At 48.1% G+C, this 18,699-nt stretch overlaps 1 protein-coding gene across 6 annotated transcripts in view; it reads right to left on the reverse strand.

Moving 5' to 3' along the window:
- Positions 1 to 18,699, reverse strand: part of SMARCC2 (SWI/SNF related BAF chromatin remodeling complex subunit C2) — a 501,863-nt gene that overhangs the window by 44,234 nt on the left and 438,930 nt on the right. For 2 of the 6 annotated variants that reach the window (XM_085600307.1, XM_085600306.1), the window contains exons 26-27: positions 7,016 to 7,403; positions 6,247 to 6,330 (exon numbers count right to left, since the gene is read on the reverse strand). In XM_085600307.1, coding sequence (XP_085456433.1) covers positions 6,247 to 6,330; positions 7,016 to 7,403 — 472 coding nt within the window. Of the gene's footprint in view, positions 1 to 5,913; positions 6,331 to 7,015; positions 7,404 to 18,699 lie in introns of all 6 variants that reach the window. The other 4 variants (XM_085600305.1, XM_085600304.1, XM_085600303.1 and 1 more) reach the window with 2 other exon arrangements.

Here is an 18,699-nt window from a genome sequence, read left to right on the forward strand (position 1 = left end):
GACCTCATACCAGTTATTCTCGGCCCAGGGCTATTACAGGGGGACGGGATAACCATAAGGATCCTCTGGTCTTGCCCAATCGTATTCCCCACAGGGTCTGTAAAGGGAGGGACTGTCTCCAACTCAGATGGCCTTGGTCTGATCCGTGCAAGAGTAGACGTTGGACGTCATCGGTGCAGCTCCGAATCTGAGTCTGGTATAACAATGGGGAATGGCACTAGGGGTGCCTGGAACAGCACCCTTGAACAGACTCCAGGGAAGGTTCTGGACTTTTGAAGGGAGCCAACATGATTCAGGAACAGATTCAAAGAGCCCAACTAGTGCAGAGGCCGAACACGCAGGAGAAAATCCAGTTGCGGTACCTCCTGAAACCATGGAACGTGAAGGGCGCTCCAGTAGGGTCGGCCTGCACAAATATGAGGAGCATGGCCTCATTAAATCCTTACAGCTGGGCGAGGTTGCTCTGGCTCCGGGAAATTGTGGGAGGTTGGGAGAGGACCTAGACTCAGGCTACACACCTGACATGTGGGAGCGGGGCCTAGATTTGTGGCATCATTCCCACACCTCATTATTTGGACTGGCACGGTAAAGTTGAAAAACGATTTGACTTCTTGGATTTATTTTTCTTGGGGGACTAACCCGGCGGGGATTTTGAAAGCAACGACGACTAGTGGGAATGATTCAGAGCGGGCCTTCGGACCTTCCTTGCAGCCGGGCTCTGGAGTGGTGCAGTCGCCTGGTGTTGGGTGCAGGAAGCTCCAGGACACACTCCCAGACAGCCTTAGGGTTCATCACTCAACAGACTGTTCAGGTCTTGGAGTGGTGGTCCAGCTCCCAGCACCATAAGCATACCAACCACATTGGGATCTATCACAGACATCTGCCTGTGACAGGATCCACAGAGTTGAAACTTAAACCTGACAAGATTTTTTTAAGGGGCCATCCCTTATGCACATTGGGAGCTTAGCTCAAAAAGAATTTTGACACAAAGTCGCAAAAAGGAACCTCAAAAAAGGTACTGAGGTAGTGTGATAAAGTGCCATCATTCTTGCATGGTATGCCCCCACTTTTTGCTGAAATGCTGAATGTACTTTGACTGAGTGTGCCCTGGACTCCTGCCAATCAGGTGTCCAGGGCCTATGTTCCTTCCCTAAACAAAAACCTCAAAACCAAATTGGCAAACCCTGGCCACATGTCACCCCCTGGTAAATGGTACCCTGGGTACCCAGGGCCTTGTGACCAGGGAAGGCCTCTAAGGGTCTGCAGCACTCATTGTGCCACCCTTGGAGGCCCTGTAACCTAACACCCACACACTGCTCTGGCAAACTGAGTGTCTGGGTACAAGACAAAACAGAGAGTCGACATGGCACACATCCCTACACTGCCCTGGCATACATCAGCCACCCTTCTAGCTGGGTGCCCTATGCCAGTGGTGTGGGCACAGAGGCAAGAGGCAGGAGCCCTGTGCCCCTACAGTACCCAGGTCCATTCCTGGGCCCTGTAAGTGCAGTGCTGCCATTTAAGAGTACATGGTGCTGGGAGCTTGTCAAACACGAACTCCACAGCACCATAATGGCAGCACTGAAGCCTGAGAAGTGTGGTATCAAACTGCTCAGCACATTAAATATACACTGATGCCAGTGTGGGATTTAATGTGCCAAGCACCACAGAGGGCACATTAGAGAGGCCCCCTGAAACCTAACCCACAATCCATGTCTATTCTGAGGCTGCCTAAGCTGCCACACAGCAGACATGTTGCTGGACCCCTGGGTAGGAGAGCCCCTGCAACAATGCACATCCTGGGCGGGGTGCTAAATCTCCTCCCCCAGGATGGGCAGGGGGAAGCTTCAAAGGCATGCCTTCCTCTGTGAGCTTCCCCAGGCCACTGCAACCCCCACTCTGGCGGGAGGAGGACAGGGGATGTGCCAGCCTGCCAACCCCACCCCTCAGGTGGGGGAGGCGAGGTGAAGCACATCCCCGGGCTCTCACCATCTTGAAGATGAGAAGCCCTACCCAATCAGGGCTAGGCTACTGCCCCCCCTCCCACAGGAGAGAGGCAGGATAGGGGGTGTACCCACCCCAGGACAGGGACCCATTGGTCCCTGCCCTTCACCTACCTGTAACGCCCCTAAATCTAGTATTTAGGGGCACCCTGAACCTTCCTTCCACAGATTCCAGATTCCAAAATCCGAAGAAGAGCTAGAAGAAAAAAGACCTGCACTGCAGCTGCTAAGAAGAGTAAGACACAAACTGCTTTGGCCCCAGCCCTACCGGCCTGTCGACCCTCGAACCTGCTCCTGCTTCAAACCGGCATCTCTTGTGGCCAGCAACCTCACCAACCCCGGAGGACCTGGCTACCTTTTGACTCTAAGCCCCTGGGACTCCCATGAGTAGAGGCTCTACTCAAAATCTACTTCTAATCCCTGGCAGCAGCCCGGAACTGCGAACCCAGCACACTGCACCAGCCTGTGCCAGAGTGAACAAAGACCCCGAGGACAACCCCACGGCAACTGTGACCCCGAGTCCGGCACCCAAGGACCTCCCTCGACACTCCTGAAGAAGCCTACAGCCTCAGAACAAGGTGCCCCCCAACCGCGATCAACAGAGGGTAAGATTTCCCGATACCAAAAGGCACCCCTGCACCCCGCGGCCCCCTATGCCCAATCCCGGGGTACCTACCTATCCTCCAACTATCCAACTTACCTCTCGAAGTGGTGGTGGCACCTTAAGAATCCTCGTCCCCGAGCTTGCACTCTTTTTCTAAACCGGAGATTTCCCATTGAAATCAATTGAGCACCCGAAGGCTCAAAAGCACCCTGCACCCAGCCGCCCGAGTGGCCCTGGCAGTGCAACCTCTACACCTATCTACTTCCCCACTTACCCTGAGTAAGTGACCAGGAACCCAGGTCCCACAGCCGCGTGGCCTGCTAGTCAGCAGCCACCAACCAAGGCCCCCCCCTCTCCCTCATAGGATAACATTGGGCCTAACTCTCTCAGCACCCGGCCGCCCTAGTGCCGCTGGGGGTGAACCAACTGTACCTACCTGACCCTGGTGGACCCCTGAGTCTATGCACAGAACCTCAACTCTGCCAGTCGAGTACTTACCTTTAAACCGATAACTCAATTTTCTTCATAGGGTAACATTGACTGGCTTTTTCCTGAAATTTCTTCTAAGTGTGGACTTTTCAAATCTTAAAATATTCACCAAAAATCAGCTGAGTAACGAAAACGAAAATGCTCACCTGCTCTTTGGTGAGCTCCCAGTGCTGGATCTTGGTGCCCAGCACGGACTCTGAAAAATACTTACAACTGTACTTACCAGTAACCCAATTTTCTCCCATAGGAAATCATTGACTGTTTTTCTGTGAAATTTCTTCTAAGTGTCAATTTCTGCAAACTTTAAATATTCTTTAAAAATCGTATAACTTCTGAAAACGTAATTGCTTACCTGTTTTGGATAAAGGTCCCAGTACTGAGTCTAGGTACCCAGTACTGGATTACAAAAGTAACGAGAACATACTATACCTGCAACTTGAATTTTCCTCCATAGGGAATCATTGACCGTTTTCTGTGAAATATTTTTTAAGTGTCAACTTTTAAAATAGCAAAATATTGTCTAAAAATCAGCACAGTAATTAAGTCGACTTTTATCACTTGATTCTAAGTACTGACCCCTGACTGAATCTAGGATCCAGTCCTGGAATTCCAAAAGTAATCCTAAAAGTAATCTGTGGCAAATAACTTGAAACTTCCATTGAACTCAATGTATTATTGTGTTTAAAATAGTGCTGCCTATTGCAACCACTTGTAACTGTTTACAAAAGTCAATTGCATATTGCAAAAGTATTTATATAAAGCATCTCATTCTGAGAAAGTATATTTTAATTCCAATTGTTGGTTCTAAAATAAAACAAGCATATATTTTTTATATATAAACCATTGGCCTAGAGTTCAGTTATTGAGTGTGTGAGACCATTTGCTGACTGACGGTGTACAACAAATGCTTTACACTGTCCTCTGATACTGCCTTACTGCTCGACCAAGCTACCACTTTAGAGAGTAAGGTTATATTTAACTTTAGCCTCTGCCAAACCTCTGGGGACTGTGGACTCTGTACACCCTGTACCTATTTGGTAACAGTATATACAGAGCCACTTTCTCACAGGTAGCTCTTCCGGATCTGCGCTTCTGGCCCAGAAAGAAAAGAACGGATTTGGGCATGCTGGTTTGGCACCTATATAACCACCGTACACGCCCCTTCTGGCATGGATGATGGCACCTATCGGCGCACATAGATTTTCTGCATCCTGGGGATTGTTCTAAGGTAAGGAATCCGCCGTCTACAAGTCTCTATGAGATACTACATATAGTAGTCATGGATGTTAGCCTCTGACATAACCTTCCTGTATTTGATTCCGTTCTTAAAACTTGAAATGCATTTGCTCAAAAAAAGTAAAATGGAACCAAAAACAAAAAAAAAGAAAAATCAAGAAAAGAATTTCAAATTGAATAACTATTTGAACAGTTGGACATGCCCCCGCCTTGTTTTGAAGTCTGACATTTGAGCATCAATAAGAGAACAGGAGAGGTAGGTGTGCGGTGCCATGTTGGGGTGTTATGTGTAGTCTTTTTGTGCGACGTAAGTGTGATGCCCTGAGAAATAAGCAGCATGCTAGTAATCAGTCACTGTATGAAAACTCTAATGTCCCAGACACACTATTTGAAAGAAAAATGACAGAAAAGTCGGTGTCGCTGGAATTAAAATATTACAAACCCTGAGGTTAGTGGACTACTGGGCAAAAAGCCTGTGAATAAACTACTATTTAGGGCAAGCAAGGGTCTGATTTAGGTTCAACTGAGAGCAAGTGGCAAACAAGGAATACTACATTTATATGGCACATTTGTAAGTTATAGAGTAATTCTCTATGGAAAGTAAAGTGACTTTTCAAACAATCATATAAAAGGGATATTAAAAAGGACACACATTGGAAAATTAAGGACTTGAAAGAGTGCTTCCTACAAACAGCTAAAGAAATGTAGAAAAGCGTCACTGAAAGAATATTGCTTAAGGCCTGGCTTACTCAGTGCAACAAAGAGGGAAAATAAGGCATGGGAGTGTTGCATTTCATGTACTGTATTCCAAGCATCAATGGAGAATAGAAGAGCTGTTGGGGGCACATTTTCAACTACTTCAAACAAAGAGGGACAACCTTCTCTGAAGTGTCTATAAAGTCACATAATCCTTCCTAATTTCTTAACATTAGACACTATCTCCCACCTCAAGTATTCACAAGTAATGTCTTTTCAAGGGCCACATTTTGGACTTCACCTTTGGACAGACAGCTCCTTAGCTTTCACCAACCTGCTTGACAGTCAGACACAATATGGCAATTATCGGTCTCATACACAAACCCTTCCCCCCCAAAGTCAAAGCTTCTCCCTAGATTTGTCGTTATAATGGGAAACATTGTGGACTTAATCAACTTTTATACCCTACAGATTGCCAGGCGCCAGCTTGACAGCAGGATACAATATGGTCATTATTATACACCACTAAGTCTCACCACAAAACTTTATACTAAGGCATACTGTGACCAAAACACATGTAGACCATGCTACTCAACTGGTGTATTTTTAGTTTCACACACACTTGTTAACCTTCTTGTACTTGAAATATTTGTTTCTGAAAATGCTAATGAACATTAAAAAAAACCTTGTTGTAGGACACCTGAAAATAACATTCTGACCTATTCTTTTTTACAAGTGAACTGACATTACGGATCAGGAGGAAGTGCTCTTAAAACACAACTTTACCCAGGCCACAGATTATCAGCTAGTTTCTTTACAGTGGGATGTGAATTTTGAAGACCCTCATAAGACACAGTAGTCCTGAAACACATTACAGAATCTCACCTGGAGATAGACTGGCACCTGGTACAAAGCTCCCCTGCATGGCAGCTACGATGGCCGGGCTGTGTGATGCAGCTGGTGTGGTGCCAGAGATGAGAGGGATGGAGGATGTCGTGGGAGGTGGTGCGGCTGTTTCAAGTGCCCTCGGGGGCACAGTCACAGGCAAGTGAGAGGGAGTGAGCACACCCCCAGGCATGCTGCAGGGGAGGTTACCATGCACTGAAGGAGAGGGGATGTTAGGAGGAAGGTTAATATTCATGGTCTCTGCTACATTATTAGGCAGGTTATATGGGATGGATGAGGGAATTCCACACAGCATACCAGCTGGAGCATTACCCGGCACTGTTGAGTTCATGTTCACGGGCACATTCGCTGGCATCATCGACGAGGGCGGAGGAGGGCTTGGAAATGGAGTAGGACCTAAAGAGAAAGCACCAGATTTAATGTTCACATAAAAACAATAATGAAGAGCTACAATAACAGTGGACATGAGCAGTAGTGGACTTGGGATACGCAAGGCATGGCGAGGCAGAAACCCATTAGGGCATCTCACCCTTAACAACATACAGCACTGGTATTCCCAAAATATGAGGTTGCAGACTTGAACATGCAAAGCATGGTGGTTCCTAGGAACAAACAAGGCAAACAGAACAACAAGTAGGGAATGGGGCACCCAGGACCACAAACAGCATGCTGGCTCCACCAACAAGCACGCTGAAAAAGGCCAGGAAATAGGGGGCAGGGGGCAAAAGTTGCTCAGTCACAGAAGAGTGGTTTGGACACAGATAAACATTCTGCATACACAGCTAAAAATACAAAGCAAAAGGGAAACAAATGACAACCACCACTCTTCCCCACAGTTATTCAGTAGCCAGGGCAAAATGGTATGCAACATTTCTCAGTCTTAGGATATGAACGAAAGAGCAAAAATGAAAAACAGCCAACATTGTACGTCACAAGGCAGGGCAACTGAGGGCCAAGAAGTGAAGGTGTAATAGTCCTGTAGGGGTCGTGAGACTTCGTTCCACTTAAGCTCAGTATGGAACGCCACAAAACGGCCCCTCTGCTTACTAACCAGGAGATCACACACAAAAGACCTACTTACCAAGGGTTGCGGCAGGCGGCTGGTTTGACTGGGCAGCTGTCTGCTGCTGCGTCCCACCCTGCTGCGTTGGTGGGGGTGGAAGCTGTGGCTGTGACCTCTCCCCCAGAGAAGGGGGAGTAGATAAACTTTGTTCCACTGAAGCAGAGACACCCGTCTGTCCCACCATGCTTGCAGCCATGGCAGATGGCTGGGGAATGGAATGAGCTGTGGGTGCCAAAGGGGCCCCTGATGTTGACACAACCTGGTTGCCCAATGCAGCCGGTGGTGGTGGCTGCTGCTGGTGGATCTGTTGGAAGTGCTGTTGGCGAGCCCTCATCTCAGCATACTTGAGCTGTTCCATGTGAAACGCCTGTCGGTCTGCCAGCAGCTGCTGCCTCTGATACTCCAACTACAAGTACAAATACCAAAGATGAATAAGTGCTGCTAACACCTGCTTAACCATCATAAGTAAGATATACTTTAGTAGAATGAAATCCAGTTTCCTAAACCACTCAATTTTCTCACAGCAATACACTCTAATACATAGACAGTGCCTTCTCTTCCTGAACAATTTACCACACCAAAATATGCTGAACCATGGAAAATCATTTAATGCATTTTTCTCCCCCTTAGAGAACTCCCGCTAACAACAAAGCCTCACTATCAATGCAAATCACTGATTTTCGAAGGAAAACAATTAAATTGTCATCCTGCAAAACCTACCTTCACCACATCATCTCACTTATGTTGCCAAAATCGGTTGAATTAGGGAAAATAAACCACAGCACTTCCTCTTCTCGCAAAATTTGCCCTCACCAAACCATACCATACCATAATGTTTTAAGCAGAAAATGGTTACCGGTAGGAGTAGTTTTGCAGCTTAAAGACTTTTCTGGATTCACATGCTTTGCATTATTCCGCCATCTAGTGGATGGTTTCGGAATAGTCTTATTGCAGTCTGCTCTTTTTAGGTCAAGCCTAGAATCAGCATATGCTGCACTGCTCTGCGAGGCTTGGTGTAATCCCTCTAGGTGTTGGGACACACCCAACACTTTTTCATTCGTTGCTTGGTCTGCCGTCACACATTTCATTGCTTACTTTGATCAATCATGTACCTTTGTCCCACCTCCTGACAGTTTTCTTAACGTCCTGGCGACTAGCCCTGCTACTTGGATCCTTTCATTAGTGGCCATATGTTTGAATTTTGAGCACTACTATGCCTTATCACCATCTCCTCGCAGTTCGCTAGTTTTTTTTTTTTTTTTTTAAAGGTACACGGAGGCTCGAACCCTAATTCTCAGAGCTAAATGTCAGAATAACACCAACGTCAAGTTGGACGACCGCGAGCGTGGAAAATAAACCTCCCGGCGAGATTCTCAACGCGGGGAGGTCAGGTTTCTCATTGCGAGTGGTCGCGTATGCTCGCAACCGCTCGCGATGAGAAACGACCAGTCCACGTTGAGAAAGCTGCCGCTCTAGTAAAAATCTACTAGAGCGGCAGAAAACAACAGCTCGCACTGTGCGAGATGCAGTTTTCAATGACTGCACAGTGCGGACAAGCATCCGCCACTGTGCAATCATCCCGAACAGCGCACTACGCAGTTCGCGTAGCGCTACGCGTATCTCGCGTAGCGCGAAGTGCACTTCGCGTAGCTACGCGTAGCGCTACTACGCAATCTACGCCCAGGGTTATTATTAAGGAATAAACTATTCTTGAGATCGCTTTATTACTATACAATCATACCTACTAATAAAAACACAGAAAGGGGAACAGCATAGCTTTTAATTGCAATCCTTGCTCCTCTTTTCTTCTCTGTTTGACTCTCTCATTCAGCCAAGACATCTGAGCCACCCAGGGCTTTATGTGGGATGAAAAAAACTGTGGGGTGGAGGGTCTCAAAGGGGCATGGCCATGTAATTAACACCACAGTTTAGCAGCTCTGCCTCATGCATACTACTGGTAAGGCACCCTCGGTGAACACGTCACCTTCCAACAACAGTGGGGAGTAGGGGGGCATGGATACAGCAGCTGTCACAGGCAAATGCGTTTTACGGGATGTTGCTACTGCCAGCTGGAGCACGTGACCTAGTGTTTGTTGTGCACATTGGGCTCGAAGTTTTTTTCCTTTCATCCAAATATAATGTTCTCTCTTTTCACTGTTGTTCACCTGCCTGTCAGTTGTGTGCTGGTTGCGTGTGCCTTTTCACTCTGCATCTCTTCCCTTTATTTAAAACATTTATTTGGCACCAGAAGTCACCTTTTGGTCACTGTTTCTCTACATAACATTCTATTTAAGCAAAAACATTGGCAAAGCCAATAGCTCTGGCTAAATACTTATAAGGTGACAAAGGTGAGACCTATTGGCTATGCCAATGCTTTTTTTCATGGGCATTGTCTACCATTGGGGTTTAATCGCCTCCTTATGTGATGTCAGACATATGTCACGGAAATCCCTCGACAAAGTCGCCATATTCAGATTCTTATTTCTTTTCTTAGTGCTTGTCATTGTTTTCTTGTTTTAAGTCCGTAAACACATCTCTACTAGTGGAGGTGAGTGGGTTGCATGTGATTCCAGAAAATTCTTCAAGCTGGAAAATGAATCATACCAGTCAGTATTTCGTTTTGCCGTTGGAACCTTTTCTGGATTCACATGCTATGCATTTATTACAAAGCGGTATTCACTTCTGTTGGTAAGCTGGGTCCTTTAGAGTATGTGTTTACAAATGTTTCAGCACTCTTTGTCCCAGGTCTGCATCCCTGTTGACCTGAATGTCCACACAGTAGTGTTCTGTGAAGATATGCACAGGTGACCATGTAGCACCTGCGCAAATGCCTTCCAGTGCTACGCCACCTAGAAAGGAGAGGGTTGCCCCCTTTTCCCTTTGTGCCTCCGTTTTTTTCTGTAAGTGTTGCTCCCCCTGCCTTGTGGCAATATTGTATTGTTTGCACTATTCACTTGGCGATAATTCCCTTGTTAACTAGGTATCCCTGCCTTCTTGCACGTGCGAAGGACACAAAGAACAGTTTTCCCTTCCTGATGGGTTTTGTTCTTTCTTGCCCTTCGCATTTCTAGTGTGTGCAATGCTCTCTCTGCTTGCATTTTAGGCTTCTGAATAAATGCTAGTAAGTGGATGGCTTGGTTAACGTGGAACCCTGACACAACCTTAGTTTGGTATGAACTTTGGGTTTGCCCTCATTACTACTTTGTCTCTATGCATCCGCAGATCTAGTTCCTGGGTGTTGAGCGCTTGTATATCACAGACTCCCCTTAGTGAGGGGACAGCAATGAGGAATGCAATTTTGAGAGTTAGGAATTTGGGTTGTGCATTCTACATTGGCTCAAAAGGTGATGTAATTATTGTGGTGCCATGTAGGCATGGGCGCACTTCTTAGGGGTGCCACATTTTTTACCGACCAGGAAGTGTTTTACCATTGGCGTGATGAAAAACCATATCCCCAATATTCCGCTGTGTATACTACAATGGCCTCTAGGTGAACCTTGATAGAGGCAGAGGAGAGATGCTTGTCCAGCAGTTGTGTGATGTATCTGATGACTGTGGCATCCTATGTCCAGTTTGTGTGTTTTTCTTACCTGTTGCTCCATTGTTGAAATCTTTTCCACTTGTTGCTGTAGCATTTTCTTGTTGTTGGTTGCCTTCCTTCCTTTAGAATCTCCATTGCTCTCTTTGGCAAATTGAGGTGATCAACATCTACATTTTCAGGTGTCATGCTGCTAGACTGAGTGTGTGTTGGTTCCAGGTGCCATACTACCCCTCCTATATTGTTAACAGTACTTGGTGTGCTGGGAGTACAATGTACTGTCCATGGGATAACTCCATGATGTCAGACAACCATGTCTATTGAGCCCATTGTGGGGCTATCAGGATAAGGCTGTATTACTTTCAGTATCACTGGAATTGATGGAAAGGTGTATCTGCCCATTTTATCAACAGGGCATTCCCCAGTGGATCTTGGAGGTAGAACCTGGATGCACAACTTTGGCATTCGCGTTCCTGTTTGCAGAGAATACGTCTACTTGTGATGTCTCCATATTTGGAAGATTTGCATCGGTACTACTTGTTTTAGCTCCGATTCGTGTATGGTGCTTGCTTTTCGCTGGGAATGTCCGCCTGTGCATTTTGTTTTCCCAGTAGGCATGTTGCTACTAGTGATACTCCATTCTATAGCGCCCAACTCCAAATCCACTCGGCCACAGTTGATAGTAGGTAGGATCTTGATCCCCTTGTTTGTTTACGTAGTACATCGTTTTTTGTTTTTTTTTAAATTCATTTTTATTAATGACATGGTAAGGCATGCAATAGTACTTACAATAGTGCTACCAAGGGCCATTATGACATGTTTTATACATTGGAACACCAAATTGCATTTCGTCCACAGTTTCTACTCGTTAATAACAACTCCCCTCGAGTGTTCAACATTTTGCCAACTTTTAGAGATGTGTGTTCTCGCCAAGAGGGCCATACATGGACTTCCCCAGTAATGTTCCATTTAGCCCAGATCTGCTCCCATTTTTTGGGACAGCCCCTGCTTTCATACACCACCATCTCTGCAACAATACACCAATCCTTATCTTTTAACCAGTCTAGGAGCATTGGCGTGTCAGACGTGCCCAACAATCTAGCAATATTCCGCTTAGCTATCACCATCCCCAGTGCCACCCAGGTTTTCTCTTTGCTGGTTAGGTCAGTTCCTTTCCACATATTTAGCAGGCACCACTTGGGCATCGGTTACATCTCTACTCCTGATACTTCACACAAACACTGCGTGATTGCTTCCCAATAACGTTTTATAAATGAGCAGTCCCATATAATGCAGTAAAATGTACCCTATTCACACACTACAGCTAGCGTCCAATCCCTTGCCCATTTTAGTTAGGATTGTACATGAGAAGTAGGATCTGTGTAATATCTTAAGTTGTAGCAACCTAAATCTTGCTGAATTGGCTAGTTCTCTTGAGAAGGTCAATGCTTCCTGCTATTCCTCATCTTATAATTCTCCCAAGTACACTCACCTCTGTTCTCGGAGGGGGTTAGGAAAGTTATTGATCAATTTCTGATACATCAAAGAAATCGCCCTCTAGTCTATGTAATCTGTCGTAAGTCTATCCTCCAAAGGGGAAGATTCTGGGATTTCCTTTCCTCTAGGAATGGCAGCCAGGAGCGCATGCCTGAATTGTAAATATCGAAACGTCTCAGTATTTGCTAAGTCATCATCCTGTTGTAGTGTGGTGAAGGGAACCCCCCCCCCCCTCCTCTCGGGAAATTCCTATAAGGTCCCAGCTATCAAAGCCGGGAACACTTCGTAGGGATCCTTGTTTCTCAGTATCCCACAATGGGGTGAATTGTGTTACTTTGTTATGCCACCCCATCTTTTTATGCATCGTAAGGCAGAGCTGAACTGTGCGTTTTGTTGGACCTGTGAGCCTGAGGGGTCTTGGGTTGATGTACAGTGCCTTTGCATATCCTCCTGACCGTAGGACAAACCTATCCATTCTATATGCGGGTTCGTCCGGTGTACCCATTGATTAATTACTGGTAACTGCGCAGATCATTAGTATTTGTGTATGTCAGGCAGCGCTATTCCTCCATCAAACCATTCCCGCACTAGTTTCTTGTAGCTATCCATGGGAGTTTCCCATCCCACAGCAACGCTCTCCGATCCCCTTCTATTGCTCAAAAGAATGATTTTGGGACTGGAAATGGTGTGTTTGTAGTATATGTAGGAACCGGGGGAGCATGATCAGTTTGGAGGTAGTACATTGTTGTGTGGTCTGTTTGAATCAGAACTGTCTTTCCTGTTATATATCACTGGAAGGGCTTCAGTGCTAGAAGTACTGTCTTCAGTTTCAGCACATTAATGTGTTGGACTGCTTCCTTGGCGTTCCAGAGGCCTCTGATGTTTAACTTGTCCATGTGAGCTCCCCACCCTATGTGGAATGCATTATTTGTGGTGGTCACTGAGGGAGTTGGTGGTTCGAACAGTTTCCCCACCGTCAGATTTTGGAGCTTCTGCCCCTGCATTTCTCTCTGCATTTTGCCCATAACAACACCTAGATCGTTCCAACTCTGTTGATTGTGCCCATTGCTACTGTACCCATTACAGTATTGGTCTTGTGTAGTCTTGCAAGTGGCACTAGGGAAATGCAGGAGGCCTTCATGCTCATCTTCACCACTGTTATCAGACGTTGCTCCTTCCAGTAGAGACGACTACACTCTTGACCACTTTGACTGTTTTGTCCACTGGTCTCCCCTTCACAGCCTGAGAATCCAAGATCGCCCCAGGGACGTTACCTTCGTGTCTGAGTTCTGTGATGTTTTTTCGTAATTGATGGAGAACCCTAGTGTATGTAGAGTCTGAATGACCTTGATATTCTTCCTGCACTGGTTTGCTTGTCTTTGCCTTCACTAGCCAGTCGTCCAAGTATGGATAGATGTGTATTTCCTTTTATCTGTGATGTGCTGCGACCACAACTAAACATTGTGTGAATACTCGTGGAGTTGATTTTATTCCAAATTATAGTACTTTGAATTTGTAGTGAGTCTTGTTCACTACAAACATAAGGAATTTTTTGTGTCATTTGTTTGACAGTGTGTGTAAGTAGGCGTCTTTGAGGTCTATGGCTGCCATGTAGTCTCCTTCCCCTGTCAGAGGGTGACTTCTTTGTAGCACTGTCATTTTTAATGTTTGCGTATTTATGAATTTGTTTAGCCACCTCAATTCTGGACCTGATCTTCGCATTTTGTCTGGTTTTGGTACTACAAAATAGATGGAGTACACCCTTTGAGTCTTTAGATGTGGGGTACTATCTCTATAGCTTGTTTTCTTAATGAAGAAGTTACTTACCTTCGATAACGATATATCTGTAAGAGACATACATTAGATATAGATTCCTCACCTTCGAATTACCCCCAGGCGTCAGACTGGATCCAGAGAATTTTTCTACAGCAGCACCCCTGAGCATCGGTAGGTGGCGTCAGTCGACTCCGTGTCCGTTGTCGGCGTCGTGGTTGCCGGGATGGCAATGCGGTGTCTACTTAGACGCCGCCTCTGCGTGCTGTCAGTTCTGACACGACTTTCCACGACTAAAGCGCAGAGCCATGCAAGACACTGACCACTTGTGCCCAAAACTAGGGCCATGGAAGGGAGTCCCTTTTCCTTGAAGTCAGTTTGCAGAACAGGGAGGATGGGCGGGGCGGTAAGGAATCTATAACTAATGTAGGTCTCTCACAGATACATCGTTACCGAAGGTAAGTAACTTTAGTTATAGATTCCTTACCTTAGAATAGATACACCAGCAATGCCAACCCTGGAGGAGGGTCTCCAAACTAAGTTCACACCAGAAAGTCCTGAAAAACAGAACGGCTGAAAAAGCCATCTTGCCAAACTTGGCTATCCAGGCAGTAATGTTTTGTGAACGTGTGCAGGGATGTCCACGTGGCTGCATGGCAGATGTCAATCAGCGGAACTCCACGCCTCAAAGCAGTAGAGCCCGCCGTCCCCCGGGTTGAGTGGGCACACAGTCCTACTAGAGGTTCCTTTTTCGCCAAAGAATAGCAGATTTTGTTGCATAGGACAACCCAGCGAAAGATAGTACGTTTTTCCACGGTCCGACCCTTCTTGGCGCTCACATAACCCACGAAGAGTTGATCGTCCACCCGGAAATCTTTAGTGCGGTCAAGGTAGAAGGACAGCGCACCTTTTGGGTCCAGACGGTGGAGTCTCTCCTCATCTTTGGAAGGGTGTGGAAGCGGGAAGAAGGTGGGCAATGTGATGGGCTGACCTATGTGGAAAGAGGTAACTACTTTGGGCAGAATAGAGGCCCTAGTGCGAAGGAACACTTTGTCTGGATGAACTGCAAGAAAAGGAGGCTTGGCGGAAAGAGCCCGAAGCTCACTCACCCTGCTAGCAGATGTGATGGCAAGCAGGAAAGTGGTCTTCAAGGTAAGAAGACAAACAGGACAAATATGTAGTGGCTCGAAGGGAGCACACATAAGGTAAGTAGGAACAAGATTTAAGTCACACTGGGGCATCATGGAAGGAGGAAAGAGATGAGTAATGCCCATTAGAAATCTATTTACAATCGGAGACTTGAAAAGAGAAGGCTGATCAGGAAGGCGCAGAAAGGCAAAGATGGCTGAAAGGTAGCCTTTAAGAGTGCTCAGAGCAGAGACCTGCTGGGCCAAAGATAGAATGAAGAGGAAAACCTCCAAAAGAGGGACAGAAAGGGGATCCACAGCCTTTGCTGTGCACCATGCCACAAATTTGTTCCATCTACAGGCGTATAACGTTTTAGTGGAAGGGTGCATGGCTGCCAAGATGACGTTACACACTTCTGGAAGACTATCGAAAGCTGTCAACTGTCACCGCTCAATCTCCATGCAAGGAGGTGAAGGCTGGGCAGGTTCGGGTGGAGGACCATCCCCTGTTGCTGCGACAGATAATCCTCCCGAAGAGGCAGTCTGATCGGAATATTGATGGCCATGCTCAAGAGCTTGGGCTACCAGACTCTTCGTGCCCAGTACGGAGCCACAAGAATGACTTGGGCCCGGTTGCGCTTGATGGTCTTCAGCACTCTGAGCAGAAGTGGTACAGACGGAAAGGCGTACATGAGGCCGCAATTTCACTCATGATGAAAAGCGTTGCAGAGCGAGTTCTGCTTTGGAAACTACAAAGTGCAGAAGTGCTGACATTGTGCGTTCTCTTCAGTGGCAAACAGATCTAAACAAGGCTCTCCCCAATGCCGAAAGAGACCTCACACCACCTTTGAGTGAAGACGCCATTCATGATCCATCATTCACCATCGGCGGAGTTCGTCCACCCTGGCGTTCAGGGACCCTGCCAGGTGTTGAATCACCAGTGATATGCCCTGATGTTCCAACCATGTCCAAAGGCGAAGAGCCTCTTGATATAGGATCCGCTACCCCAACCCGCCCTGTTTGATGCAGTACCACATGGAGGTGGTGTTGTCTGTGAACACCTGCGTTACTCTTCCTTTGACAGAAGGAAGGAATGCCTCCAGTGTAAGACGGATCGCCCGGAGCTCCAAAAGGTTGATGTGGAGACCATACTCTGCTGGAGACCAGAGACCCCTGATCTCTGCCTCTCCCAGGTGGCCGCCCCATCCCAGGAGTGACGCATCTGTCACTACTGTGAATTCTGGTTGCGGAAGGGAGAGGGATCTGCTGCTGACCCAAATCTGGTTCGTAAGCCATGAATTAAATTGACGTGCAATCCCCTCCAAGATCTGGATGACATCGGAAAGATTTCCCTGATGCTGCACCCCCTTGAACTTCAGGTCCCACCGCAGAGCCTGCATATGCCACCTGGCATGATCCACCAGCAGGATGCAGGAGGCCATAAGGCCCAGCAGCCTCAGAGTCATTCTCAACGAAATTCGGGATAGAGGCTAAAACATCACCATCATAGCCCAAATATCCCAGACTCGCTGCTCGGGAGGATAAGCCCGAAACTGCACTGTATCCAGAACTGCTCCGATGAAAATGAGCTTCTGAGAGGGAATCATGTGTGACTTTGGCACGTTAATAGTGAACCCCAGCGAGTGCAGGAAGTCCGCCATAGTCTGGAGGTGAGAGTCGAGAGCCTGGGGCGAGCCCACCTTCAGCAGCCAGTCGTCGAGATAGGGGTAAGACTGGAACCCCATATCTGCACAGATAAGCTGCGACCACCGCCATCATTTTTGTGAACACCCGAGGGGCGCTGGTAAGGCCAAAGGGGACCACGGTAAACTGAAAATGCTCGTGGCCTACCGTGAACCGTAGGTAACGCCTGTGGGCCCGCAGGACGGGGATGTGGAAATAGGCATCCTGCAAGTCCAACGCTACCATCCAGCCTCTAGGGTCAAGGGTAGACAAGACCTGAGTGAGCGTCAACATTTTGAACTTCTCCTTCCGGTGGAAGCGGTTGACATTCCTGAGATCCAAGATAGGACGCAGGCCTTTGTCCTTCTTGGGCACCAGAAAGTAGTGGGAATATCAACCACGACCTACTTCTGGGGCCGAAACTTCCTGTTGGAGAAGGGCCAGGTGATCCTCCGACATGCGATGGTACTGAGGTGGCATGGATGGAGGGGTAGTCTCAAAGGGGAGGGAGTAGCCCCTTCGGACTATTTGCAAAACCCACCTGTTGGACGTGATGGTGCGCCAATGGCGGAGGTGATGGCAGATCCTGCCGCCCAATGGCGTTTGGTGGCCCTGAAAGGACGGACTAGGAGGGTTTGGAGGCTGCTGCAGAGGAGGCTGTGGTGGACTGGCCCTCCTGCTGGCCCCCCGAACCACAGCGGTGGTTCCCATGTCCTCAAGCGCGCTGAGGCTGATCAGCATGCCCCGGCTCTGGGCGAGACGTAGTGGGGCACCCCTTCCATAGCCACGAAAGGCAGACTGTTTAGGGCGGGTGGTGGAGAGGCCCGAGGACCTGGCCGTAGTCCGAGAGTCCTTAAAGCGCTCTAGCGCGTTGTCTGCCTTGTCGACAAAAAGGCGACGGCCATCAAAGGGCAAAAAACCAGTCGAACGCAACCAGGCATAGCGTCGATGGGCTACTGACATGGAAATCGACCTGCCAAGTGCGTCGGCGGTATCCAGCAAACAGCGGATGGTAAACTTTGCTACGTCTCTCCCTTCAGCAATCACTCGAGAGAGCATGGCCCGGACCTCCTCCGGGCACTGAGGCAGCACCTGCGCAAGCGTGTCCCACACGGAGTTGGTGTAACGGACCAATAGACATGCGGTGTTTACCAACCGCAGTCCTAAGCTGGAGGAAGAAAACATCTTCTCAAGATGACGCAGCTTTTTGGATTCCCTGTCCAGGGGAGCGGTAGGGAATGCGTCCTTGGACCTGGAGGCTTGGACTACCAAGCTCTCAGGTGTGGGGTGTTGGGAGAGGAAAGTGGGGTCGCCCAGGGCCGGGCGGTGGCATCGGGCAATCATCCTGTCCACAGGAGCCCCTGTGTTGTGTCTGGACCAGGTGCCCAAAAGGAGGTCTGTCAGGGCTTCATTAAATGGCAGCAGGGGCTCAGAAGAGCTTGCTGCCGGTTGAATCACCTCTTTCAGGAGGTTAGTCCTGATTGCCACCGTAGGTAGCTCGAGGTGGAGAGACTCGGCCGCCCTACGCAACACCAATTCGTATGACGCTCCCTTCTCCGTAGCCACGGTAGGAGGAGACAACATGCCACGGTCTGGTGAGGTATCCAAACCACTGGCTTCCCCCAGTTCCTCTCTCCAGTCCTGTTCATACACCAGCTGGTCTGTTAAAGGGTCCCCAGATCCCTCCCAGTCCTCCTCACCCTCCTCTGGCTGCCAATCTGGTGTCAAAGAACCGGGGTAGAACAGGAGCATAAAAGTACCCGTCGGCATCGGATCCGGCGTCAGTTGACGCCGGTCCGACTCCGTGTCTACCTCGAGGTGGAGACCAGGGTCGACGTCGGCTGGGGACACAGCCGATGCTGGTGGAGGACGTGGTACCGGTGGAATCGGCGCCGGGGGAGGCGTAATGAGGTCGAACGGATCTGGATCCAGGGCCTCAGCAGAGTCCACGGGGCCTGAAGGCACGCCGGTGGAGTTGGACTTCTCAAAGAAGGCATGCACCGCTTCGTAGAAACTCAGAAGGTGGGCAGAGGTCGCACTGGGTCTCGGAAAGGGAGAGAAACCCGAAGTCAACCCAGCAAGCC

This window comes from Triturus cristatus, chromosome 4_2 (genome assembly GCF_964204655.1).
Source record: "Triturus cristatus chromosome 4_2, aTriCri1.1, whole genome shotgun sequence".
NCBI lineage: Eukaryota > Metazoa > Chordata > Amphibia > Caudata > Salamandridae > Triturus > Triturus cristatus.